The 26,757-nt window shown below is 34.0% G+C and overlaps 1 protein-coding gene across 3 annotated transcripts; it reads right to left on the bottom strand.

The window, feature by feature from the left end:
* Positions 1-6,906: 6,906 nt before the first annotated feature.
* LOC111926084 (uncharacterized) lies at positions 6,907-25,701 on the bottom strand. 3 transcript variants are annotated; one of them, XR_002862664.2, is made up of 6 exons: positions 24,836-24,906; positions 22,452-22,495; positions 21,950-22,301; positions 15,129-15,232; positions 10,336-10,518; positions 6,907-9,579 (listed from the first exon to the last, which is right to left on the bottom strand). XR_002862664.2 is itself a non-coding variant. In XM_086876195.1 (3 exons), the coding sequence occupies exons 1-3, from the start codon at positions 25,053-25,055 to the stop codon at positions 21,993-21,995; spliced, it is 435 nt and encodes a 144-aa protein (XP_086732321.1). In that variant the 5' UTR covers positions 25,056-25,068; the 3' UTR covers positions 21,927-21,992. The 3 variants fall into 3 exon arrangements, 1 of the variants encoding a protein (XP_086732321.1); XM_086876195.1 differs by lacking the exons at positions 6,907-9,579; positions 10,336-10,518; positions 15,129-15,232; positions 24,836-24,906 and adding an exon at positions 24,960-25,068 and having other exon boundaries at positions 21,927-22,287; XR_015282904.1 differs by lacking the exons at positions 6,907-9,579; positions 10,336-10,518; positions 15,129-15,232; positions 24,836-24,906 and adding an exon at positions 24,960-25,701 and having other exon boundaries at positions 22,452-22,580.
* Between the last annotated feature and the right edge of the window lie 1,056 nt (positions 25,702-26,757).

Genomic DNA, 26,757 nt, shown 5'->3' with positions numbered 1-26,757 from the left:
GCTGAATAGATACTATCCATTCCTATCTCCATTTCCAGAACACTCTTCCCAAGCTACAGAGCAAGGGACAGTGTCTCCCCTTGCTTTTTGAGATGCCTTACTAACTTCTGGCACAGGGTTTTTTCCCTGCCCCTGGGCCTGAGAGCCCCCTGGGACAACTCTGGCAGTTCAGAGAGGGGACTTGTGTTTCTAACTGCGGTATCAGGGTGCTCCTGTTTGCCAGTGGGTTCTTTATAGGGAGTGTGGAGACAAGTCTTTATTAACTTAATAAAGTTATGGGAAACCTTTCATTGTATGGACAAACACACAGTAAAAATAACCCTCATCTCCATAAAGAAGACAAACAGAAGTAAATATACCTCCAGAAGTTATTCACTTCAGATTAGTATTTCCACTAATTTTCCTCAAAGTTATATGGCAAGGGGGTTATATGGCTAAATTAATTATTCCATTCTGGATCCTTTCTAAAAAAGGAGGCATGTTAACTCTTCTTATTTGCAGAAAAGACACCACAATTTTTCACAACATCCACAGATCATAATCAGGATTAGTTAAATAATTAATAGCTAACAGCACCAAACATTTTCAGTGTGGTTTATTTTAAAAATTCCATCTGTAGTCATGACTGTTAAAGAGAAATGTGGTCAGGATATCAAAGATTTGATTTTGTACATGAATAGCAAATCTCAGAGTTGAAGTGTTTGTAGTGGTAAGACTTTATCTGTCACAGATATTAACATAGATATGAAAAGCGAGAGGGACTTGTAAATATTAATTTGTTTTTTATTTCCTATTCCATGCAAATATAATGTCATTATTCTACAGACATGAGAAACCAAGACAGTGCAAATATTGTCTAAATACAATCACCTTTTCCACAGTAAATTTAACTTTTCTATTTCATATTTCATTGTACTACATATTTTGAAAGTAGGTTTCCTTTTCTGTATTTCTCTTATGTTTCACAAACAAGGGAGTTACAACTGGTTCTCTAAATTGCCTATTAGTGGAAGTTAATGATACAGTCACCATGAGAAATTTGTACAGTTCAATATTAAAACAGATTTGTGAGATTTCTTCCACTCCATCTATGTGCAGTGTGCTGTACATCACACACACACACACACAAACATAAAAAATAAAATAAAAAAAAAAAAAGGAGACAAAAAAAGAAAAAAATATGTTATCTTTCTTTCCCAGTTTCACAATTGTCTTCATCTAGACTAGTTTCATCCATCTGGGTTTGTACAAAACCTTGCTCTGCTTGTACCATGTCCCTAAGCCTTTTAGTCTTTTATTCCTTGTAGACCAAAAGAGTTCTTACTCTCTGACTTGTGGATATATGTTCTTTGTAACAATTGTAGGCAATTCACTGAGTAACGAGTCTTCAGCATTAATTTTAATTGAAATAAGAATGACAGAATTCTGCCTTCAGCCATCTGCAAGCTACATACTTTTCCAATCTGAAGAACATGTATTCTCAGTATAACTAATGAGAACTAGCCAATCAAGCAGGAGTTTCACTTTAAGATTGATAATAGGAGAGAATAAATGGCAAAAAAAACCCCAAACCCAACTTATTGTATTCCACTGACTATAAAAACATTCTAAAGTTTGACATTAAACAATCATTTTTGTAATTTATTGAGACATGTATACCTTAGAATATTTTGTAAGTTATTTGATACTTTCACAGGATTATTTTTTGAGCTTTCAAAACAGATAATTTAGACACTGAACTACACTTTGATTATGTATGCAAGTACATACTGCCACCATTTTAACTAAACTCATGATACATGTATTTCCTGGAATGGGGAATTATTTGTTTTGTTCTTGCTGCAGATAAATTGATGTTCCAAATGAAATGTTTAACAAACATCATTCTTGCCTGCCATTAGGCCTGCAAGAGCATTATAAGAAATTTCAAGAACTGATGAAAATGTAGGATCTGCTAACAGAACTGACTTTCAACGTATTCATTAGTTGCATAGGAATAGGCAAAATTAATGAGGTGACAGACTTTGACATGTATGCAAGGTATTACAGGATAGTGAAACAAAAAAGGGAAAAGGTACAGGAGTGTCTCATGATGGGCAGTAAGTTGGAGGATAAAATTCAGTATGAATAGCTGTAAAATGATTCATATATAAACAAGCAGCCCCAAAAATCTGTATAAAATTATACCCTTTAAATTATCTATTACTTCTCCAGAAAAGCAATCTTAGAATTTCTAAGGCGATGTAACTGAAAATACTAATTCAGTGATAAAAAGAACAGGCAAAAAATTGAACAAATTTAAATGAAAAGAGAGAACTACTTAAAAAAATGGTAACAAAATTATATAATTCAAATGGAATGCTGTGTGTAACTCAATCATATAAAACATTGTTCCAGAGCCTTATGGTTGCCAGAGCAATCTTGAATTCAAAAAGTTACTAGACAATTTTTGGAAATACAAGTTTGCTGAAAGGTGTTAAACATTAAAATTGCAATTTTTAAATAAAAAAAAATAAAAAAAATCCCTAAACCCCAAATTGTTACAAACTGAAAGAGCAAATAAGAAAAATCCCAAAAAAACCCCACTACTAGGTATTTGTGATGTACATCTAATCTCTTTTTAGTGTTACTCGCTGCCATCAGATTCAGGTATATCAAGGTAAACAGACTTTTTATACTGCACGACATTTTTATCTTATATTTTAATCACATTTTGTCTCTAGACTTCTATCATAATAGCAATCACAGCTAAATACAACTAACACAGATATTAATGCATATTAATAATATGTAATAATGTAGGTTTAGTGCTTTTTAGCCTTCTTATCATCTGTGCCACAAATTATCGAAGATATTTTGAATTTCATGTAGTGTGGGCAGAATTAGCTCTACATTTTATCAAAGTGAGACACTCAAGCACTTAGTTTTTATGAGATGAACACCATGATAGTCATTCCTGGTGGTAAGTCACGTTGGTAGGTTAGTCATGTCAGTGGGACTTTAAAATAATAATGTATATTTTTTCAGCTAAGGCTGATTGGTAGACACACTTTTGAAGATCCTGACAATAGCAATAAAGAAATAAGTGTGTCTTAATATTAGTAATCAAAATATAGAAGAAAATGTGCTCTCTTCACAGAAACTGATGAAAACTTGAAGCTCTTAGAAAGAAATATTAGGAAGATCAGGTTTTATGTGTGCAGAATGGAAATTTTACTATATCTTGGTAACATTTGGAAATGGTACAAAATTTTATTCTGGAAGAATAGATATGACCAGGCAACTAAATTGAAAATTTTTGTTTCACTCTCCAGTTTTTAGTGAAGAAAAATAAGGTACCATAAAGACCTCTTGAGGATGTGCCACATATCACTTCTAATCAATTCAGAAGAGGTTGACATTTCTTTAGGTGAGATTTCAGTTTTGATCAAGTACATGCACCTACAGTATTTGTTTCTGTCACAGTCAGATGCCCAAGTGTTGAGAGAGACTTGGTATTTATAATCAAGAAGACATAAAGGTTAGAGGTAGGTCACTTTGACTATTACCTGTCTTATAAATGAGACCAGACAATACATATGCGATTAAATTGTTAATCAGCTCAGAATCAGGTAATTTCCCAAGCTGTTCAATTCATTTTGTTCATCAAAAGAAAACATATGAAAGAGGAATTTAATACATTTTTTGTGAATTGCTGTTAGGCAACAACTTTAAAACATATTTATTTTATTCTATCACATGCATGTTGGCTCCTTTTGTGTAATAGGAGTCATATTAATTAAGAAAATTTAATTACTTACCAAATATTGATTAAAAATAAATATTAAATGTTTGTTTAGGAATTACTAAGAAATGGTGCTTCATTTAACCAGTGTTCAGCTGTAAATATGTATTTATCATTAAATTCTAACTTGCCAATACTTGTGTGTTACTGAGGGTTAACAAGAAATAATGTGAATTGAGACAACCATAGAAAAATATAATTTTTCCATCTTCCAAAAGGATGATACATCCTTTAGTCTTCATCTTCATGTTTATTTATAATAACAGGTCAGCAGCTGGTTTTTTTTTCTTTAATCATCACAGAACAAGAACAGAATAAATGTGAAAATTCTATGTAAAATGTAGCTTAAAATAATTGCTGATTTAAATCATAAATTGCCAAGAAGTTGAATAAATAAGTTGGACTTCAATTTCTAATTCATATATGAGTATACATTTTAAAATCAGCAAATAGATGAGTTCTATCACACAATGCAGCATTTTGTTTTTAGAAGTACCTAACAGTCTGTTTCTTGCAAAGATTTCGCTTTCAAATATTTGTCTTTTTCTGACATTCATTGGTGTTTGTCTAATCAACTTTGTTCCTAGGGTATCCTTGAGCTGCAATTGTTCAATCTTACAGGACAATTTCAAGGAATTATTTCCTCCAAAGAAGTTAAAAAAATAACTTCGAACTAATGTAATTTAAGTGAGTGGGAAGCCCAAAAGAAGCATTGGTTGAAGCACATTTATAATGTCTGCCTCTCCTAAAAGTGCAGATTTTCGAGGGCAAAAGACCACGTCCCACATAATATTAAATACATCTTTCACGTGAGTTAAAGTGCACTTACAGGAATTTCAAGAATTTCCGAATTTTATGGCAATGTCTACATTGTAAGGCACATTTTCTTACCAGCCTAGAACCTGTCAAGTGACCCATCAAACTTTTCTGGTATAATCGAGAACCTTCTTTAGAGGCAACAGGCACACAGGTGGGTGAGTTCCATTCAGGTGCCAGCACAGACTTGGATTATGCCCAGGGACAAACTACATCCTTAGCATTCAGATAACCAGATTCACCACACAGTAGAAGTGCCTACTTAGTAGTATCACTACTAGTGACTACTTAGTATCGCTAAAATTAATAAAAAATGAGCACTTTACTTAGATGAATGATGCCTGAGTTCACATCAATGGTCTTTTTTAAAAAAATAGTGGGTTTCTAAGGATGTGGTTTACTTTTCTCAACATTGGAAGAATGTTATTTATAGGAAACAATGTGTTCATAATTTTTTTGTTTTGGTGGAGTATTAACTATATGTAATGTGAGGTACTTTCTATATGCAATGCACAAGAGCAGTCCCAAATTTTCATTCATTCAGGAGCTTTACAAGCTCAGTAGATTATTTGATCCCAATGACCAAAATAATGGCCTTCAAAAACTACTTTGTTTCATGTCAAAAACAAGGGTCAGTGGTTAGATGAAGGCAACTGGAGAATTTTATTCTTCTTTTTGAAAACTAAAATACACCTAATTACTACTATCCTGATGGGCATCTTGAATAAATAACTTCTAATTTCCTAGAGATCAAATTTTAACTTTATTGAATTCAGTAAAATAACTTAGGATAAGTTTAGTGTGTTAATAGAGAAAAGAGCTGAGCATTCATGTCAGGTGTTAAGTTAGGGACAAATAATTGCACAGAAAATAAACTGCATGCTTAAAAGTGGAGTTTACAGGTCACTAGTTTTGTGAAACACTGTCTTCCTGTTTTTTAATCTCTCAGAAATTTATAGTTAATCTCTGTGCCATGTATTTCTGTACTTCTTACTTAAGTCATAACCTCATAGTCATTGCAAAAACCTGCTAGCCAATAATTTTATTCATGTAGGGATTTTACACTATAGTTAAGTTATAACTGGACTCAAAAAAAATTAATATTAATTTTTAAATGTTCACTCAATTAATATCTGTTTCTAGAGATGAAATTTCTATCCACTAAGCCATGTTCTTCTCCTTCACAGAAAATACCATCTTTTAATAACGTATTTAATGTAATCAATACTGACAGAGACACCAAACAATTACTTAGAAGGAGAGTACTATAATTTGAAGGCAGCATGTGTTTGTAAATTGTTCCATACCTCCTACCTCAGTGTTCCATCCAGACATTCCTCATCTCAGCAAGGTAACAGCATGAAATATCTAATTTATTGGAGCAGAGATGAGTTTTTCAGGTGCTTTCTTCTAAAACTCCTCAACTGCAAGTATTTTGTTTTCCAGTTTAGGTGTTCCTCTATGAATCTTTTCTAATTCAACAAAGTCTTCGAAATCTCTTCAAAAGCTCTTAGTTTAGACCCTTTGTTTTGTGGCAATAATATTTCATTAGATACATACTATAACTTATTTTGTTGAAGCCCAGGGTTTGTAATTTATTATTGCATTAAGAGTTGTACTGATTTATGTATTTTTAAAAATAAGAATTTAGGACACAAGAATTTTGGAATTAGTGTTTCTTACTTAAAATTTTGTTATCATGTCCTTGCCTGCATTTATAAAATGTGTGTAATAATCAGAAGGAGATCTCATTCACAGACAAATAAGATGGGTACCTAGAGAGATTCTTATCATTGCTGTTGAAACCAATTACAATTTGCATGTTCAATCACTCAAATCCTAATTCAGCACATTTCTTCAGCAAGGTGTCTTCAAGGGGTAACTCAAATATGTGGGCAATTGCTGAATTGCCTTACTGAACTACAACACTAAGTAAGGCTGCTCTGGAAGGAAAAGAGTGCATGAAGACGGTGAAAATGGAGAACAATATTGAGAGAAAATACTTAGTTGTGCTTATACTGCCACACTGTTGCTAAAACAGTACCCAAGGGCCACAAAAGGGGGTATATCACCCCTTAGTTTGCAACATAGTGCCCTGGCTATCCTTTACCTGCTGATTTCTGGTATTCTTCTGCAGGTTAGAATATTTAAATGTGCTTTATATCCTTCACAGCAGCACTTTAAGGACTTTCTCATGTGTCACTCATATTATATAACAGTAGAACACTTTTCCAATTATTGAAATTGCTATTCAGACCCAGTGCAAGCAAAGACATTACACCAAAAAGAGGGGAGGAGGCATTCAGTTTCAATAAACATCTCCTGCAAGTTACATAATTATTATTATGCAGATTGTCTGCACACACATAAACAAAAGGTGTAACTAAATGAAACACAAGGCAAACAAGGAGAAAACAGCAATAATAATACTTATAGGATAAGACATTTACAAAAGAAGAGAACCTCTTTATTTTGAAGTCCCAGTTCTGAGCAAGCCCATAAGAGAGTAATGCTAAAACCACTTCAGAAAGAAAAAATATTGTTCAGGCTGATAACAAGAGATGGATATGAATCTCAAGCAGACAAACAGAGAAAGTATATTTCTGAAATATAATCTGTTTCTCTTTTCTTTGCCTCGGGAAATATCAATACCTAGGATGTCTGTAACTTACAAAAATTTGAACAGTTTAAGCCTAGATTACATACAGTTTTTCTTTGCTTATCTTTTCCCTACATAATGTACTTTTGGGGAATATTGCTTGGGGTTTTTTAGAGTTAAAACTGATCTTGAATTCTGTTTATTGTTTTGTATTTCAAACAGAATACAATCAATGAAGAGTATTAAAATATTAGTAGCCTGTATGAAGAGGAAAAAAAAAAGAATAGTAAGACCTAAGAAATAGTAAGTAATTCTCCAGTGTTGTTGAACCACATGATTCCACCATGAAAGAGACACAGGAACTTGAATTTCTTGAATAAAAGGCAGGTTAAAAGTAAAACCTGCCTCTGCTACAGGACAGAATAAGCAAACTTGTCTTTGAAAAATATGATTCCAAACTCTTTCAAGGTGACAGAATATAGTAGTCCCACATCCTTTTAAAAGCCCCCCAATATAATTCCATTCATTTTGCTTGCATTGAAATCTTAATAGAAATTGAATAGGATTTTAATTTATTTTTAGTTATTAATTTTACTAATTATTTTAAATTTACTTCCTTTTTAGCTAATAACACTTTGAGTGAACATTCTGTTCTTTCCCTGACAGCTGCCTATCTGAAGTATTTAGAGTGTGTAGTAACCCGTGCATCTCAGTGGATGCTGGCCTTCAGACACAAACAATAAATACTGAAGATGCAGTGCCCACACCATATGAGGTTTTGCTCTCACTAGTGCTGGACTGGAGCCCTGGATTTAAGTAATTTTAGCTGTTAGAGAATGGTAGAACTGTTTCTTTTATGTGTTTGGCTTCATTTTCATCCAGAATGGAAGCAGCTGAAATGCTGAAACCACTCTATGGTATGAATGTGTGTGTGTGAAGTATGAGAATAATTAGGAGACTGACTTCAAAATTGTATTCTTGATCTAAACTAAAACATCAGTGTAAGTTCTTTATTTACTCTTTTCAGGAGAACAGGCCTTCATTTTATCTTGCCGAAATATAATCAGTCGACAGGAGAAGCAAAATTAATTTTAAAAAATCCTACTAATGTCACTATATTTAAATGAAAATGCTCTTCTCTAAATCATTAAATAAATTCAATAATGATTACACTTAAAATTTAAGGACTAATCTAGTTAAGTAAAGTTGGTGTTGGATGCAGTTTGTGAGTATCAAAGTCACCAAATTGCTATAAAGGATAGGAACTTGGTTTCATCTACTAATAAAACATGCTTAAAAGTGCTATTTTCTTTGGTATTATCCTCAAATGGAAGTCAAATGGAATGGTATCTAAGACTCTAGCTATATATTAGAATTTTTTTTCCATTTTCTCTCACAAGTTTAAAAAGTAGTTTTGTTCATAGGAGGTCTCTCTTTATTGTAAGATCTGAAAATAAATTATATTTCTCCTGTGAACAGACAGAAGTGCAAAAGAAAACTGTTTTTTCTAGACCTAAGTTGTTGTATGCTACATGTTGAAATTTATTTCCTCACAATGAAATCAGAGATTGTGTTCATGAAAGGAGAATCTGTCCTGGAACAAGGCTTTCTCCTAAGACTCAAACAATCCCTGATCTTACCAAAATAATTTTCAGAATCAATATACATGAAGAAAAAAAAAAGGAATATAGTACGTTGAATAATTTTGTTGAAGTATATAACTATTACGTATCCAAATGAACTGGGATAAAAAGAAGTAATAAAGGGTATCAATGCCTAGTTACCAGTGGGAAAAGACCTTTCACTAAAAATCTATGCTTTGACTTCTCAGTACTGATCTTGACTGAATTTCAGTGAAATGCCATCTTAAGGTCCTGGTAGTTGAAATTCATAGCTCAGATGAATGTTAAGTGAGAAAAAAAAAAAAAATCAAGCAATTAGAAATGCTTGTTTCATAATTTTGGAATTTCCACATTTCTCATTTCTTCCTCGGGACATATGATCTCATCATACAGAAACTAATAGCATTGTCATTTTTCCCATTCTAAAACGGTCCCTGATCAAACTGTCTAACTGAGGAGCAGAATCAAGTTAAACCCAGAAAAGCTGTTCTTGACATGTTAGATTTTGAGATTGTTTTTTCTGTTCAAGACCTAAACAAAGGTTGTTTCTGAAAACTTATTTTCAATTCTACCAACTTGTCAGGTGCTATCCCTTCCTACAAACTTTGCCTCAGAGCATAATTACGGTGAGGTATTTCAACTTAGGCAGTGATTCCCATCCTGAACATAATACAGGAAAATGTCAATGTCTTGAAGCATGTACTCAGAGCAACCACCTTCTGCAAAGAATCCAAGGAATCCAATTTCTTTCAATTAGACTGCAAAAGAAAGATAAGGAGAGAATGAGTAAATAGCCTGTGCAGTCAGCTTCAAAGGAAGATGTTGGAGTAGCTAAGCAGTTCCAAGATCCTTAGCATAAGAGTCTCAGGAAATTTCACCTGAATATTAGGAAATATAAAGTAATGATGTTACTAATGGAATGCAGCTGGTTTCAATACTGAACACTTCCAGAATACACAGAATACATTTTACACTTTTTGCAAATAGTATGTCCCTTGGCAAAATGATTTTGCTTTTGTATTTTCACTTTAGCAATTGTATAAAGATATAAGAGAAAAACTTATTCCCTCTTACCTTACTGATGAATAGTGACAAAGAGACAGGTAGTTAAAGATATTACCTTTCTTTTAACACTAAGGGGCCACATGCAGAATCTAATAATGCCATAGAAGCCCTTCCCATGGTTTTTCTATTAGAAAACAGTAGGCATTTGTTTTTTCTATCATTTTTTAAAATTCATTTGAGAAATTTTCACACCTTGATAGCATTCTTAGATTTTGTACATCTGAAAGGCAAAAAATATTAGTGACTGCATTATTCAGTTGCAGTAGTCTCTGAATGGTGAACATTAGTCTCATGAGTGTTAAATAACTGTGAAAGTTTATACTCATATTTGAACAAAGGACTTCAGCTTCTCTTTCTGACAGCTTATATCTCTGAATGAGAGGTGTAAATAAAAGAAAAAATGGAAACGTACTTGTCCTATTATTACGTGCTCTTCAAAATACTGTTACCCCGTCATTCCTATAAGTTCCCTTCAGTTGGTGGAAGGCATCAATTAGGTCACCCCAAAACTTCCTCTTTTCCAGGCTGAGCAATCGTAATTGTCTCAATCTGTTCTCACTGAGAGAGGTGATTTGCCCCTCTACCCCAATCTTGTAGGACACCACTCGGACTGCTGCATCCAGCTCTGGGGTCTTAAACAAAAGATATAACAGTTTCACTGTTTTGTTTTGTTTGTTTTTTTTTAATTATAAAACATAGAATAAGCTGTTTCCTGAAATTTTCTTTGAAGTTCATGACTACAGATTCACGTTTCCCACTAGCAAAACTTTTAACCCAGCTTTGTCTGTCTATTAAATAGTCAAAGCTTAAACCACACGTTGAGCCTAACAAATTCCATTGAAAAGACATGCTTATCCTTACTCCTAACTTTGTCATAGTAAAAGTATTTGACAGTATGAAATGCACACTAAATCAGATTTCCCTACTGAGAAACTGCTAAACTATGATATTTTTGTTGTTGTTGTTAATCTATTTATCTTTCCTTAGTCTTTTGAAAAAGTATTTAGATACAAGATTAAAGATTTGGTAATACACATTTCACAGTTCTTGTCTTTTGAAAGCAAACCTCAGTCAAGGGCCATGTAATCTAAATAGTAACTTTTTTCTCCCTGGCACTGGTACCAGAACAGAGCTGTCTTGCCTACATTTTCACTAATCTTTCTGCTGACCTTTGAAGCAAGGAAGCAAAAGAGATGGCTAAAGCAGCCTTAATAGCCTTGTAGGATAGGAAAAATAAGAAAACGGAACTGCTAAAAGTAATAGAGGTCAAAAATGAATCGGTAAATCTGATTTTGGCCAAGTTAAACATGTACAAGTCAGCACAGGATATTTACTCTTTCATAAGTGACAGAACAAAACTGACTGAAATTGCAGTTCACTTTTATTTCTTATGGAAATATAAATATTTAACCTGATGCTTTATAACCTACAGATCTTTCTGTGGCTTAGTGCTCTCTGTATCCCCAAAAATTGGTCTGAGATCCACCCCTCACTGCTCAGGAATATTTTTCAAGAATATGGTAATTAAAAAAAGGAACAAGTTTAAATTAAGGATATAAGAAGACACAAAGCAACTGAAGCCTAAGCTCCTCGTGTTTCAAAAGGGTAGTTATAACTAGCATTCATTGCTTTTAAATATGATACATTTGCAACACAAAGGACTTTTTATTGTCTCCGTTTCTTAATCACTACATGGCTATCAAAAGATGAGAAAAGACATAGTTGGAATGAAATTTAATTTAATTCTGAAATTTTCCCACATTTTAAAGTTTAGTGTTGTTTAGAGATATCGTTTCAGTGGGAATTTTATACCTACTGATATCAATATTGATATCAGTATAATATATAAAATTGATATCAATATCAATATTTTCAAATGAGATGCATACATGCTTTTTTAGGAAAACAGTTCTTTCAAACCTGAGGAAAATTCTGGTCTCAAAAGTTTTTCCACAAAATATCATTTAGTCTAGAAAAAGAATTTATTTTGTCCTTCAGGCAATATATTGCATATATCTGTGAAGCATTCTGCATGTGGCATTAATCAATATGGGTAAGAATTGTGTATTCTGTGCTATTTTACAGTCCTATGGTTTGTCCAACTAATTAACGTATCTGGCACGAACCAAGAACTTACATTGCCAAATATGTGAGACCCTGTAATGCAAGCCAAACACTGAACTGCCACTGTCTCAAAAAAACCCAAAATTCTTCCTTGAAATCTCTGAGGGGAACAATTACTAGAAAAAAAAATAAAAATTATACACACAGAGAACAGTAAATAATTACTGCAAGGATGTGAGAGGGCATGGTTTGAGCAGTTAGAACATTTAAGATGGAAAGAAATGTCTTCAGTTATTGCCAGTACAATAACTGAAGCTACTGTTGTTATTAACTTGGTCTGCAACTTGCATAGTAGATGAAATGGATAGGACAACAGTGAATGTAAGAAAATTGGCATAATAGTGTGGTTTTGTTTTGTCAACTAAAACTGTTTCTGGTGTACACATTAATACTGATCTGTACAAATATTTTTCATATTTTGATATAGCTTTGGGCTACATAATATGAAAAAGTCAAACCACTTAGAAGCTTTTGAGAAAATTGACATAATTTACTTTCACTCAGTAGAAAGGCCACAATATTTTAGTGGTTTTGTGAAACTGAAATCTGAAAGACTGAAAGGTACTAGGAAAAGAAAAATTATGTTCTTTCCCCTAGTGTTAAATAAGTCTATGTCAACATTGAAAATCACCAGTAGATTTTGAGATAATTCAGAGGCCTTTAAGGACATGATTTTTTGTACATTACTGAAAGACAAAATTTTGTCAAATTACATAGTTGCATAATTGCATGAATGTCTTTGTTTTGTACCTTTATTTTAATCACTTCACTACAGTTCAAAATAATACAGTTATAGTGAAGGATTACAAAGATATAATACCAAGTATCAGCTGATTATAATTTCAGTTTGATTGCATCAACTGATTTTGACCAAAGGACAAGCTAATAAAAAGATACCAGCATAACATATGAATGTTCTTTTTAACAATATACTTGAGGTGAAAATGTGAATCTTTGTAATAATCTTAAAAAAAATACAAAATAACAAACAAAATAAAGAATTAATTTTCCAAGGGTTTTTTGTTGCTAAAAATACAAATTTGGTGATGTTGGTAGAAAACACCTTTTTAGTTTTCTTTTTGTAATTTGTGATGTTTATGTTGGGGGGTGTTTTTGGGTTTTTTTGAAGAGTGGGATTATCTTTCCTTCAAATCTGCCCTCAGTTACGTAACATGAAATCCTTTATTGTCAATTTTAGTATTGGAAAACAATATCTTTATTTATCCTTGAGACTGAAAATCTTAAAATCTGTGTTATATCAAATGAAGCTACCAAATCTTTTAACAGAGACACGACCTGTCACACAGCTCTAATATATAAATCCTGAACAGAAAAATGCCCATTATTTTAATTTTTTAAAAATTATAATTTTGGGGGAAAAGAAAGTGCTTGTTAGTAGATCATAAGAGTTATTCTTAAAGAATTTATTAATATTTATTTTATCAGGTAATTTTAAAAATTATTTCAAGTAAGTCTTCATAAAAACTTTACTCTAAATAAAACCACAAACTGCAGCATTTCCAGCTCTCCATATAAAAATTCATGCTTTATTTTTGTTGGTAATCTATTTCTCAAAATCTCTATTCATATTTCAAAGCATTTTCAGGGTCAAGGCTTCATAAAAGGTAGTTGATACATGCAGGAAAGATGAAAGGTAAAATATTAATGAATGGAAAAGCAATATTTAAAAATACGAACTCAAATCCTGGAGCAAGGTTTTGGGTTTAGGTTTTCTGCTCTCTATAATGTCTTTTATTTTGTTTTTCTAATTATGAAAATTTTATTTCACAGCCTTTTTTATTGTCTGATTTCCTATTTAGTAGCAAAATGTGTAAACATTATTCATCTGAACAGACTTATTGAGAGCAAGATGGGAATTAGTGATGCATATAATTACTCGCGTACAATTGTAGTATGATGGTATTCAATTAGAAAAATCACAGGAGTAAGCTATACTCTTACAAGTTTTATAAAATAGCTGGCAGCTTTTTCTACAAGCAACACAGCAAATTAATTAAATTAATATTGCATATTTTCTCAAATAGTATGTAGCACATTAAAGAGCCATAGCTCTGAAGTTTAGGTTGCTGTTTATAATGTCTTTTAATGTCATCAATTTGTTTATCTTTCAGAACTAATTTTGGTGCTATTTTTTTATCTACAATTTGATATGTTTTGTCTCAGAAAAAAATGTACTAAATTCTTTATTTTAAAAAACCTAAAATACAAAAATATACATGCTCTTTCCTTGTCTTGCTTTAGAACTTAGGATGGATTAGTTTTTTAAAAATCCTAAATCATGGATTCATAGAATCATTTAGGTTAGAAAAAGCCTCATAAGGTCATGGAGTCCAACCATTAACCCTGCACTGCCAAGTCCGCCAATAAACCATGCCATTGAATGTCATGGCTGCACAACTTTTAGCTGCCTGTACATCCAGGCAGGATGACTCAACCACTTCCCTGAGTAGTCTCTTCTAAAGTTTGAACACCATTAGAGTGAAAAAATTTCTCCTAAATATTGTGTGGAAAGAAAAACTGCAGTTGCGTTTTTTGGCAATGGAATACTCTGAAGATGGTGATCAGCCACAGAACAGCTCCAGACCCATAGGGAGCAACCAGGCCCCTGAGTTTGACTTACTGACTACCATCATGGACAAAACAGACTTAACTTATGGAAAATTAATTTAATTTATTGTAAATTAAGAATACAGGAAGATTTAATTAAGGAAGTTTTTTAGTGTTTTTTTCAAAATTCTATATTCTACTGTTGAAATTAAAAATTTTCTTTAATTTTCTTTCTAAAATATTTTCTTTCTAAAATTTTCTTTCTAAAATATCCAACAATGTTATGAAGAGGAGAAAGAAATGTTGCTCAGAATTATATATATTTAGAAATATTCACTAAAGCTGTACATTCTGTATGATCTCATATATCACACATGTAAATCTACACTAAACCATTTTTGCTCTGTCTTACTCAAATATATTCAAGTTTGTCAGTATATTTTCAGAAAATAAAACACAGGAAATTCATAAATATTGATAATCTGATGAGCAATGTGTTGGGCACTTGGAATATATATGAGGTTAGAGTTCTTCTAGGTGAATTTCTTACCCTAGAGTTGATATATCCTCATGACGACAAGGGAGCCACTGTTGCCATTTTTAGTGTTCTGAGGAGACACTTGCCAGTGCCAAAGGAACATTTGACGTGAGGATCTGTGAAATAATTGATAACTGGGAAATACATGAATAATAAACAGGCTACCCCTTACCGAGGGACCTGCTCACCCTGACACTGCCTACTAAATCTGAAGGCCTGAATTAATGGTCTATCCAAAATCTTTATCCAGGAGGTAGATTTCTTGATAGATAACATTCTCCCTTGGCCTTTGAGGTCTCTTTAAAGTACATCTTATGAATTTAATGCAAGCACATACGGATAGGATCTGAGTATTCACAAAGCTGTCAAGTTCTCACTGGCTGTCTCTAAAATGTTTATGGAGCTTGCACAAAGTAAACTAAACTTACCCAGTAATGCTGCAGGAACCATGCTAACTGCACTCACTCTGCCCTCTCAGACATGTCTGCCACAGGGTGTCATCATGCTTTACTCACATTAAACCTTTTTCTCAGCTTCATTCATGAGTTAGGCTAAGCTTAACAGAGCTGTACTCCTTACAGTCCCAAAGCTGGTTCGATTGAGGTCAATGCAAGCTAATATCTCTGCACAATGTTCACATCCTTTAAAAATTTCAGAGCCAAATTCATTGAAAATCACTGGGACATTGATCAAGAATCATGCAGCCCTTTCAAAAATTAAACTTACTTTCTGTTTGCCTGTTGTTCAGGATGAGAATAAGAAGCTTCTGATCTGTCAGAATATTTTGGTCACCTTTTGTATAGAAAAATTTCAGCAGCATCAGCAAAATTCAACATGAGAAGCAAAAAAATCTTTCTTTTATGAGCATTTTATGCAACAAGACAATCAAGATTGGTCAATGATTTACATTAAAACTGAAATGGAAATGGTTTGCAATCCATTTTATTACTGAGACAAAAGTTGCTCTGATGAAGTCAGTAACACTGCACACTCCCTCCACAGGCAATAAACCTGAACTAGGGATTAATTGGGCCTTTAATTTTTATTCAGTAGAATTTATTTTCCTCTATTTTTTTCCCTAGAAAATAGATCTACAATAATTTTCAGAAATAGGAATTTTGCAATTTGATACAAGTACTGATAGATTATTCCATAGCAAATTCTATTTCTTCTTTCAGTTTGTAAACATGAAAAATCATTTAGCTGATTGCGTTCTCTGGGTGACAGTCTCCCCTCAAAATGATTCTTTTTGTTACAAAATATATGTTTATTTACTTAAATGTTGTTATCAAAAAACTGTGGTTTAAAAATCTTTTTAACATATTATTACTATTACTATTATCCAAGGTTCACAACAGTTTTGTATTTAAAAGAAACTTAGTCAACATTTATCTGTCACATGTAATGAAATAAAATGTAGTCACACAGAAAGATATTTAAATGATTAAGTAACAATAAAGTGAAAATGCAAAGGTTTTTTTAATTTGCTCATTTGGTTTATCACTAAAGAAAAAGTATTTTATGTATGCACCAAGTCTCTTTGAAAATTGATATTTGTACTACTTTGGATAAACCATAAATCTGTTAATACATAGCTAACATATATACATTTATGAATGCTACTAGTTTATATCAGAGTTGTGGAACTCACTGTTGCAAGTTTCACATTCTGAACACTGAATAAGACTTTGGAATACAACGTCAAATAATAATGCAGTTTGTTTTTTAATCAACAGCATTAAATCTCCTCTCCTTTTCCCTTTCTATCTCACAGCAAATTTTAGTAAAGAAATCATAGATGATAATGTGGCAAAATCCAAAGTTCATGTTAAATTATGATTTGTTTAAGGTGCCTCTAGGCTAAACCCACTCATTATTGAGAGAGTGGAAATGAATTCTCCCAAAATTAACATTTAAGGCTCAGGATGGGTTATTGGTATTCTCTTTTTCAGTGTCATCTCTGAGATCTGAAATCAAATCCTGCCTTTCCTCAATGGCACAATGGTACAATGGCAACTAAGATGTGATAATTTTATTCATTTTGGTAGTGACTTAAGAAAAACTGAATGGTCATTTGTAAAGTACTGTAACTTAAAAAAAAATAGCTTAGGCTTGAGATATCCTTCTGTTTTTCTGGAAAATTGATGACATTTTTTTTACTGTGGGAAACTTGATATAATCTTTTTTTAGAAGACAATACATGAGGAAATACTTCTCAATTTAGACACAACTACATGTTTTGATGGACTTTAAAAATGTTGAAAGCTGCATGAGGTCTTCACTTTTGATAGCAGGTCTATAAAAGACTACAACTCAGATATTAAAATAAGTGTAGTTCTTATAAAGGTGATATTTCCGATATTTTATTTAAATATTGGTCAGTTAATGAACCACTGCACCCAGAACTTTAACCACAAAAGAATGTCTCAAGGTTGATAACTAAATTCAAGCTGTAGCTCTTCACAGTCATAGCTAAGTTGCCACCTATTCCTGAAAGCTCCTGAGATAAATAGATGTCATTTTCTTTTTCCAAAACTTTGTATCCTGATATGCTTGAAAGACTTCTATTTTTACAACATTAGACAGCCCATGGTCTTTTTGATATTCAAACTTTCCCATCAAACACAAGGTAGATATGATGTCCCCTTTAAATAATATCTCAATAAGTCAGGAAAAGATTAATTTAGCTAAATTGAAGATAGCTCAGACCAAAGATTAATTTTCTCTAGTGTCCAAAGAGATCCAAGTCCTTATCTATCATCTGAGCATGACAGTGTCCTGCCTCCCAACACACTGTAGACGGCAGTTAAACATAATTTCTAGAAACTCCATGTCGTTAGAACTGCTGCAGTTAGGGGAAAATGAAATTTTTAAGACAGCAGTGTTTTGGGGTGTCAGTAAAATGTATTCTGAGAACCAGGTCTGTGTTTTGAGCCTCTCAAAATTTCTGAGTAGAATGTAATTAGGTAATTACTTTAAACAATTAATTCTAATTAGTCAACCAAAATTAATTACAACACACCTCCAAGTGTCATATTTATTAATGGACAGTTTGTTTTGATATGTCACTGGTACTTTTCTTTAAATCTCATGCTCATTTCCAGACAGGGCTACTCTAGAAGGTATTATACTAATAATATATTTAACAAGGGGAAATATTTTTTTCTCTGGTGACAAATGCTGAAAGGCTGTGATGCTCAGAATATTGATACCAACAACTTGTAGTTTTATTATTTGAAAGGATATAAAAAAGCCAGCTAAAAGATGGCATTCTCCTGCATTGAATGCTGTATAAGAATGTCAATTAACTATGAAAAGTATAGGACTTTCATTTCTATCTCTAGGACCAGATTCTTGCATATGTTGTTGTTTTAAAGTTCGAAGTCCCTATTAGTTAGTCTGGGAAATTCACTTTTCTTTAACTTTTAGTTGATATCACCAAGCTTGGGCAAATCCAGGACTGTTTAAAGTGACAATGTGATTTTAATTTTATACTTTCTGTAATAAAACAAGTTTTTAATTAAATGGAAATAATGAAGATTTAAAATATCATGTAAAGTTTTTTTTTTTTTTCCAAATATCATGTACCATCTTTTCAGGGAGTCATGAATAGTATCCAAACTAACCATAGATGAAACTCTCTACATTTAAATGTTAAGCATTTAAATAGAGTCAATAGAGGCATTAATAGAGGGAAACTTTAAAACCCTGACTTGTCTCTCATTGAAAACAAACCCAGTGAAATAAAGATAAAAAAAGCTCAGGGTGCTTTATTTATTTTGGCATTTTTTTTAGATCTGTTGTACATATTAATTATAAATTAGAGACACAGATATGAAATGAAGGGTATAAATGTTTAAGAAGTCACAAATAATTGAAGTCCTTTAAGACTTCATCTTTCTTTAAAAGGATTCTCTTTCTCATTTTGTTTTGGAATGCTGAATTCTTGGACTCACAGGAAGGTTCTTTATAATGCAGGCATGTGACTTCATCTAATCAGCCTGGGTTGTTGTTTTCAGAAATATTTTAATAATAGCTTTATAGTTGATTTACTTGATTTAGGGAATTTATCTAAAGTAATGTCAAAAAATAAAATCACAACTATTGAGCATTTACTGGATTTATTATTAATAAATTAATTTCCTTGCCACTCAGGTATAGATCAAACAGATGGCTGAATCTAATGGTTTTCTGTTACAGTTTTATCCCCAAAGTAATTTATAAATTCTCTTTTGCTCCTTACTTGTTCATTTGACCAGAATCAGATGCACATACTTCAATATATACAGGTGTTTGCATGAGAAATCAAGCTACTTAATAGAGAATGTAGAAATTACTTAAATAGAAAAAGCATCTGTTTGCTAGTTCAATCTAGTCCAAAGGTCCTCCTCCTTCTGCAACTTTATGCATATATTAGCAATTTCTACATAGCAGTGAATTGAAATCATTCATGCTATGTATAAGCAAAGTTGTCTATTTTGGCAGTCATAAGAAAGTTAATTTAAAATAAAATAGAGATTCAAAATATTACATTAATCTAAAAATAGAAGGACAATTTATCTATCTTAAACAAATATAATTAGATATACATTTGTAATAAAATTTAATCATTTTTAAAATTTTGTTTCTTTAGTTATAACTTTTAACCAGCCTAAATAGCACCTCCTAAGTCAATGGGGTGGGGGTGGGAATTCTTGGAATGATAGAAAATCAAACTTTGCAGTATCTTCTAGAAAAGGCTTGTCCTTTGAAGCATTTCCTCTATAATATTAATCACTGCTATTCTCGTAATTTGATTAAAGTCATTGGTTTTTATCTTACAAAGGCATAAGGGAGATCTTAGGCATAAAGGGAGTGTGAAAATGTACAGTAGAAAAAAATTTTGTTCTAAACAATTTTGAAGAGAACTAGCACAGGACCAAACACTTTTAGAGGAATAAAATGGGTTAATAAAATGATTGCTTAAAGTAGAAAAAATAGATGGAAAACATTGTGTCTGTTCAGAGGGAAAGGGAAAGTGGGGGATGTTGCTAGATATGGGAAAAGAGTCAGTTAAAAAGAATCATGGTTAGTCAGTGATTTTTATGAGCTGCTTTTTTATACTTCCACACTCTTATTTCATGAAATGGAATATTTTCTTCCCTCAGGGATGAAAGCATTTTATATTTGTTGATGTTCTGCCTTTAAATTTGCAGCCAAAACCAACATTTTCTAATGGTAATGTATTTCTATTTAAAAGACATTTGCAGTAAAAAGTTGATTCTGGTCTGCTCATGTGCAATCCAGTCATTCTGTAATTGCTTCTATAGGCAATATAGCTATAGGCAAGTTGTCAGTATTTATGTTTAAGATACAAATCCTGCTTATAAGGAATTTTTCCATTGGGATAAACAATAGCCTGGAGAAAAAAAGCAAGAGAAGGAAACCATATTTCTAAAAAATTAAATAAAAATGGAAAGACAAAATCTAGTACAAAAAGCCGTAAGGCATTTGCAGTTGGCTCTTACTACGAAATCAACGGATATTGTGCGTATTCATACACCCACACACACTTAAACACCCTTGCATATATATTAAGGTTTGTCTTGCCTTATAGTAGGAGATCTTGAAAAGAAGAAATATATGGAAATACTAAAGAAATAGAATTTGGTTAAGCTGTTTAAAATCAAATTCTTTAAATCTATTTGATTCACTTCACTAACAGCCCTGAGATTTGCCTTAAACCTATCTGTTTGGTAGCAAAACAAGAAGAAACATACATTTCCAGGTTTTTTTTTTTATTCTGGATTTATTATAGTTCAGTCACATGGCTCTTTATTTCTGGTTTAAGGGATAGCCCTATATCAAATCAAGACAGTACCCAGTGTTTCTAGCTAAAAAGAAAGCAAAGCCTAACCTGCTGAGCCGTGAAAACCTTTGCAGCTAGGAGTGAATACAGGTATATTCACTGGCAGTCTGAAGGAATAAAAATTTATTCTGATTGCTTGATGTAAAACTAGGTGTCCAAGTTTCAAAAGGAGCAAAGTTAGAAGGGACCACAGGGGGTCATCTGGTCCAACCTTACTTCTCAGGCAAAATCATCATAGAACACATGGTACCTCTGTGTCCAGAGGGTTCTTGAGTATGTCCAGTGAGGGAAACTTCACAACCTCCCTGGGGAAATCTGTTCTAGTGCTCAGTTGCCCACACAGTTAAGAAGTTCTTCCTCATGTTCAGGTGGAACTTCCTGTGCAAGTTTCTACCCACTATCTATTGTCCTATTGCTTGGCACCACCAAGAAGGGCTTGGCTCCATCCTTCTGACACTCTCCCATTAGATACTCACACACTTTGATGAGGTTCCCTCTCAGTTGTCTCTTCTCAAGGCTGAACAGGCCCAGCTCCCTCAGCCTGTCATTTTAAGATAGATGCTCCAACCCCTTAATTATCTTTGTTGCTCTCCACTGGATCTGTTCCAGGAGCTCCATGTCTCACTCACCAGGGCTGAGTAGAGGGGCAGGATCACATCCCTGCACCTGCTGGAAATGCTCTTCTTAAAGCATCCCTAGGATAACATTGGTGTTCTTGACCACAAGGACACTGCTGGCTCATGGAAAGTTTGTTGCCTGCCTTTGTGCACACAATCATCACCAGTTTTGCTTTTTTGGTTGCCTGGCATTTGGCCAGTGTCAAAACACCTTCTCCCCCACTCCTGCCTAGTTCTTGGCCTTAAATTCACTCACAATTTTTCTCTACCTCCTACCCACCCAGCAATGCAGGGGTATTGTGGTTGGCATCAGTTTGTCATGTATTATTTCTGCCCCTCCTCAGAGGGAGGACTCCTCAGACTCTTACCTGCTCCTCCGTAGGGTCTCTTTCATGGGAGATAATCCTCCATTCACTTCTCCATGGGCTGCAGTTCTTCACAAACTGCTCCAGCATGGGACTTTTCCCCAGGGTTCAGTCCTTCAGGAACAGATTGGTCCAGCATGGGTCCCCTGTGGGGTTGCAGGTCCTTCCAGTAAACCTGCTTCAGCATGAACTCTGCTCCCCACGGGTCCACAGGTTCTGCTTTGAGCCTGCTCAAGTGCAGCCTTCCCACAGTCACAGCCTCCTTCAGGAACCATCTCCTCTGGTGTGCGGTCATCTGTGGGCTGCAGGTGCATCTCTGCTCCAGCATGGACCTCCATGAGCTGCAGGGACACAGCTGCTTCACCACGTGGAAATATGAAAGATTAATGTCTCAAACAATTGGCCAATTGCAAAAGCAGCATGTGCTTTGCTGAGGTCAGGTTTGAACCCTCCAACCAAAGGAGGGGAGGAGAGTTCTTAGGTGTATGATGACAAAACCTCTTACCTCATAAGAACAGCCCTGGTGCAGAAGAGCTGCACACCCACCACCTGAGGATGACAACAAACAATGCTTTGTTTAGCAGCAAGCTGAGTTTTGAGTCAGAGTGATGAGAAGACTGATAAGAAACAGATCCTGCAGAGATGGGAAAATGACTTTTACTATGCCAATATTCTCCCTTACACAATTGGCTCAGGTGTAAGACTCCCCTTTCCTCCAGGGAAAGTATCAGGACATTCACATGGCCTGAAAAAGGTCATCCTTTCTGATGGGCCATAACTGGTTCAACTAGGCTGCTGTGACAGTGGTCATATCCTAGAAGGTGTCAAAAATAAGACAAATTTCTGGAGCCTTCCACCAAAGGATTGTGCATGATCCACAGTGCTGTGTAACACTGTAAAACTCTTATCCTCAGGGGAAGTATGTGCTCATTGTCACCTGAAACTGAACATTTATTAACCCATTGAATTTTGTGCTCCTCTTTTCAACTGCAGTTGCTTAGTTATTTTGGGGATTTCTCCCTCCTCCTAACAGTTTTGTCCTAGAGGCACCACCAGCGTCCCTGATGAACTCAGTCTTGACCGGTGTCAAATCAGTCCTGAAGTCAGCTGGCATTGGCGCTTTCACATGTAGGGGATAATTCTAGTGGCTTTGTGAGAAGCTTACCCCTGCTACTAAAACATTTCTACACAAATTATATACACACAATTATCTTTGGATTATTTTAATGAAGGTTCTTTTTTCCACTAACCCTAGAAAATACTTAGTTTTTAATTTAATCATCTAAATTTGTAATATTCAGCAAACAAGGTTAAATCAGTCCTGCTCTCTGATTCATCTCCCATGACTAGGTATTATAAAGTATCTAGGTAGATCTGGAAATAGATCTGGTGGCAGAATCTCCTCCCATGTGATTATCACAGCCTCTAAAAGAAATGTGCTTTTTTTATTATATTTTCTATTTGCAAAATTGATGTCAAACCCAAGAAACAACAGTGCATAATAAATCACTCTACTCTAGCATGTACGTGTGTGTGAATATGTAAATATATATATATACATATATACATTTAATGAAGTTGATTTCAGAATAGAGAATGTCACCATAAAATTCATTTTCACCAGAAAATAGGAAAAACCAATCCCAGATAAGGTTATCTGGGAAAATCTGTCAACCAAAATCACATTGACTAAGTGGAAAAATATTTTAACTTCCAAAGTTAGGCTGTAAGGCATAGTTTTTGCCCCAAAACAGTCCATTTAAGTTAGACATTTCAGCAGTTCATGGGTAACTCTGCCAAGAAACTGTTATTGAAGCATTTGAGTGTTTCTATTTTCCTCAAATATTAATAATAATTAAAAATTAGAGTACATTATATTTATCATATTTTTAAATTTGACAATGATAACTGTTAAGTAGCTTTTGCTTAAGAAAATAAAATAGATTATTTTCTGTTTCAGGGCATGCTGACAAGCAAATGACCAATCCCCTTTCAATGAATACTATCTTTGTGTTAAATAAAATAAACAGTGGTTCACAATGGGAACACCAGCTCTATATTTCCCATATCAGTACTCTGACTTTTGGTTTCCTGGGATACAAGCCAAATGTCAGCATACACTTTTTTGAAGGGTCTTGTTTGGAATTGTCATCAAAATATCTTCATATGACATCTTGGACCTCTGTAAGTATGAGCTGATGGCTTCCCAGAATAAAATATGTTAATATATTTAATAACACTAGCCTCAGCAAATAAACTGTCTTTGTCTCTGTGTTTATACATGAGTTCATCATACAATGAAGGAGAGGACTTAAGCAAGACAAGCTAAAGATATGAATTAATAGGACTGAATATCAGAAAGGTTACAGAATGGTCACTGAAGTCTGTGTTCAGAACAGCATATGAGAAATTTAGCTCAAGAAGGATTCATAGCTGAAATGAATTAATTATATGAAAATAAAATAATGTAGATCTTAAGACCAAGAAACAAGCTCCATCAGTTATATATCAGAGCTGATTGAATAGTTCCAAATATTTAGAATCCATTATTTGTATTAGATCTAAAAATATGGTGAACAAAAATTATTGAAACTAAAAGGGAAATATGATCCTTAGAACAAAAATATGGTGAACAAAAATTATTGAAACTAAAAGGGAAAGATAATATGATCCTTAGAACCTCAAGGTCTTGAAGTTCATTAAATATCTTCTACTAAACTGTCAGGGGGTTTTCTGCAGTGAGTTGCAGACCACCCGATCTAATTCTTGTTAACTTCACTGATATTATCCCCACATAATTTAATGGAGTTCCAACTTAGCCCTGAATTTTTACTAAAAACTGTACATAAGTTGTGTTTGCACAAGATATGTGTCATGGGGTTACTTTACCTTTAAGGAAGTTGAAGTTGCTGGGGACTGACTGGAGTCTTTTCTCCTGACCAATTATCGATCATTGCTGAGAATTGACAGCAGTTTAGGCCATTGAAAGGTGGGATCAACTTGTGAACCCTACCTTAAGATGTAAAACCAGAGCTCTCTTGTTCCTCTGTTTCCTGGCTTTGAAACGTAGCAGACCTCCGGCTGGCCTCCCGTTCCCAGCCCAGGCCATGCGGCCGGGCGGGGGCTGGGCTGGGCCCAGTGGCTCCCGGACGGGAGATGGGGCCTGCAGGGCTTGCCCCAGGCTCTGGCCGGGCCAGGCCAGTCCCTGGCTCCGCTGCAGTTTTTGCCATGATGGAATTCACCAGAAACTGCTGAGTAAAGGAAGAAAGGGGCTCTGAACCTGCAGCAAACAGAGACAGCGACTACACGCTCCAGAGCAGCTATGAAGGACTTTCCATCACAGACAGCTCCAGCTCCTGTTCGGCAGAGATCACCGAACCAGCTACAAAAGCCTGGGCAAGATTTTAACTCTTTCATTACTCAGATGAGACTTGCAGATTAATCTTTTTATCCAGAGAGAGAAAAAGAGAGTGATCAACATGAAAAGAGACTTTATAAACTACCAGTGACAAGAAAGAAAAGAAGCTTCAGAAAAGGTACAGAATAAGGAGATGCTTTAATTAAGCTGAAATATCTTTCTGTTAAAACTATGGAGATGGACAATGAAGTCCTGAAAAGAACTCCTTTAATTCATGACAGTATGTAGGGAGGAATGGAGTGTTCAAAGTGTAAATTTGAGTAAAAGGTAGAGTAATTGTGATATAGTGAAGTGCTGGAAGATTTTGAAGCCTTGGGGGGGCAATGAGAAAACTGTTTTCTAGTGAAGCTCACAGAAACAGATGAAGAAGACTTTTTGCCTTTGAATAACTCATCCTTAAAATGCCATCCCTAGACTCATGGCCCATACACAACTCAGAGTGATGTCAAATGGGAGGAGTGAACTCTGATAACAGCAGCTCTGGGCAGCTGACATCAGGGAAATGGAAAACTATAACAAAAATAGTTTTCTTGTGAGAAACTCCATAAATTAACAGGAAGAAACTTCTGTTTCTCTACAAAGAGTGGTGAAAAGACTGTAGCAGGAATTGGGGCTGTTTTAACCATCAAAGTTCCAAAGTTTTTGTCTCTGTTGTCATGAGAACAAGGGAATGGTGGGTAGTAGGGGATAAAAAGGGGTTTTCTGGACGTTTATTCTGGTGTTCTTATTATTCTAGTTTGTTAATAAACTTTCTTTATTCCTTTGAAGTTTTGTGCCTGTTTTGCTCTTGTTCTAATCCATATCTCACAGCAAGAAATAAGTAATCTTTTTTTAGTTACTGGTTTAAAACCACGACAATATGTTACTTCAAAACTGTTAAATCTAAAGTTTACCTTCATTTAGAAACTACTAGGATCATAGTTAGAAACCAAGGCACAAACTAATGAGATAGATTTGTGAATTCTTGAAAGGCATAAAAACAGGAAGAATTGGAGTACAAAAATACTTTGTTTACTTTCTGTTTCATTTGAAAGGAACATCCAGGGATGACTCTGTGTTCTCACAAAAGGCTGCATCAAAAGTATTCAATGCTTTTTTCTTCATAATATAGCTAATAAAATTTACATGCATTTTAAAGATTTGTAATCTTTACATAGGTATTGAGAACACAGAAAAAGCAAATGGAAAGTTCATAGGATTTTGTAAGCAAGTTTAAAGGAGCAATAAAAACATCAATAGTGAGAAATGTTTACTAAGTTCTTCATCTTTATATAGTTCAGTATTTCTTTTTGCAAGACAGCAAGAAAATATTCTCATGACTACAGTCCTGCTCTTTTCCCCAAATTCTTTTTACATGGTTTCCTAAAGAGTCTTCAACAACATGAAGGAATTA

The sequence above is a fragment of the Cyanistes caeruleus genome, chromosome 2 (genome assembly GCF_971803275.1).
Source record: "Cyanistes caeruleus chromosome 2, bCyaCae1.hap1.1, whole genome shotgun sequence".
NCBI classification, from domain to species: Eukaryota; Metazoa; Chordata; class Aves; order Passeriformes; family Paridae; genus Cyanistes; species Cyanistes caeruleus.
The sequence above is the reverse complement of the archived record's forward strand: the minus strand, read 5'-3'. Positions and strand labels throughout refer to the sequence as shown.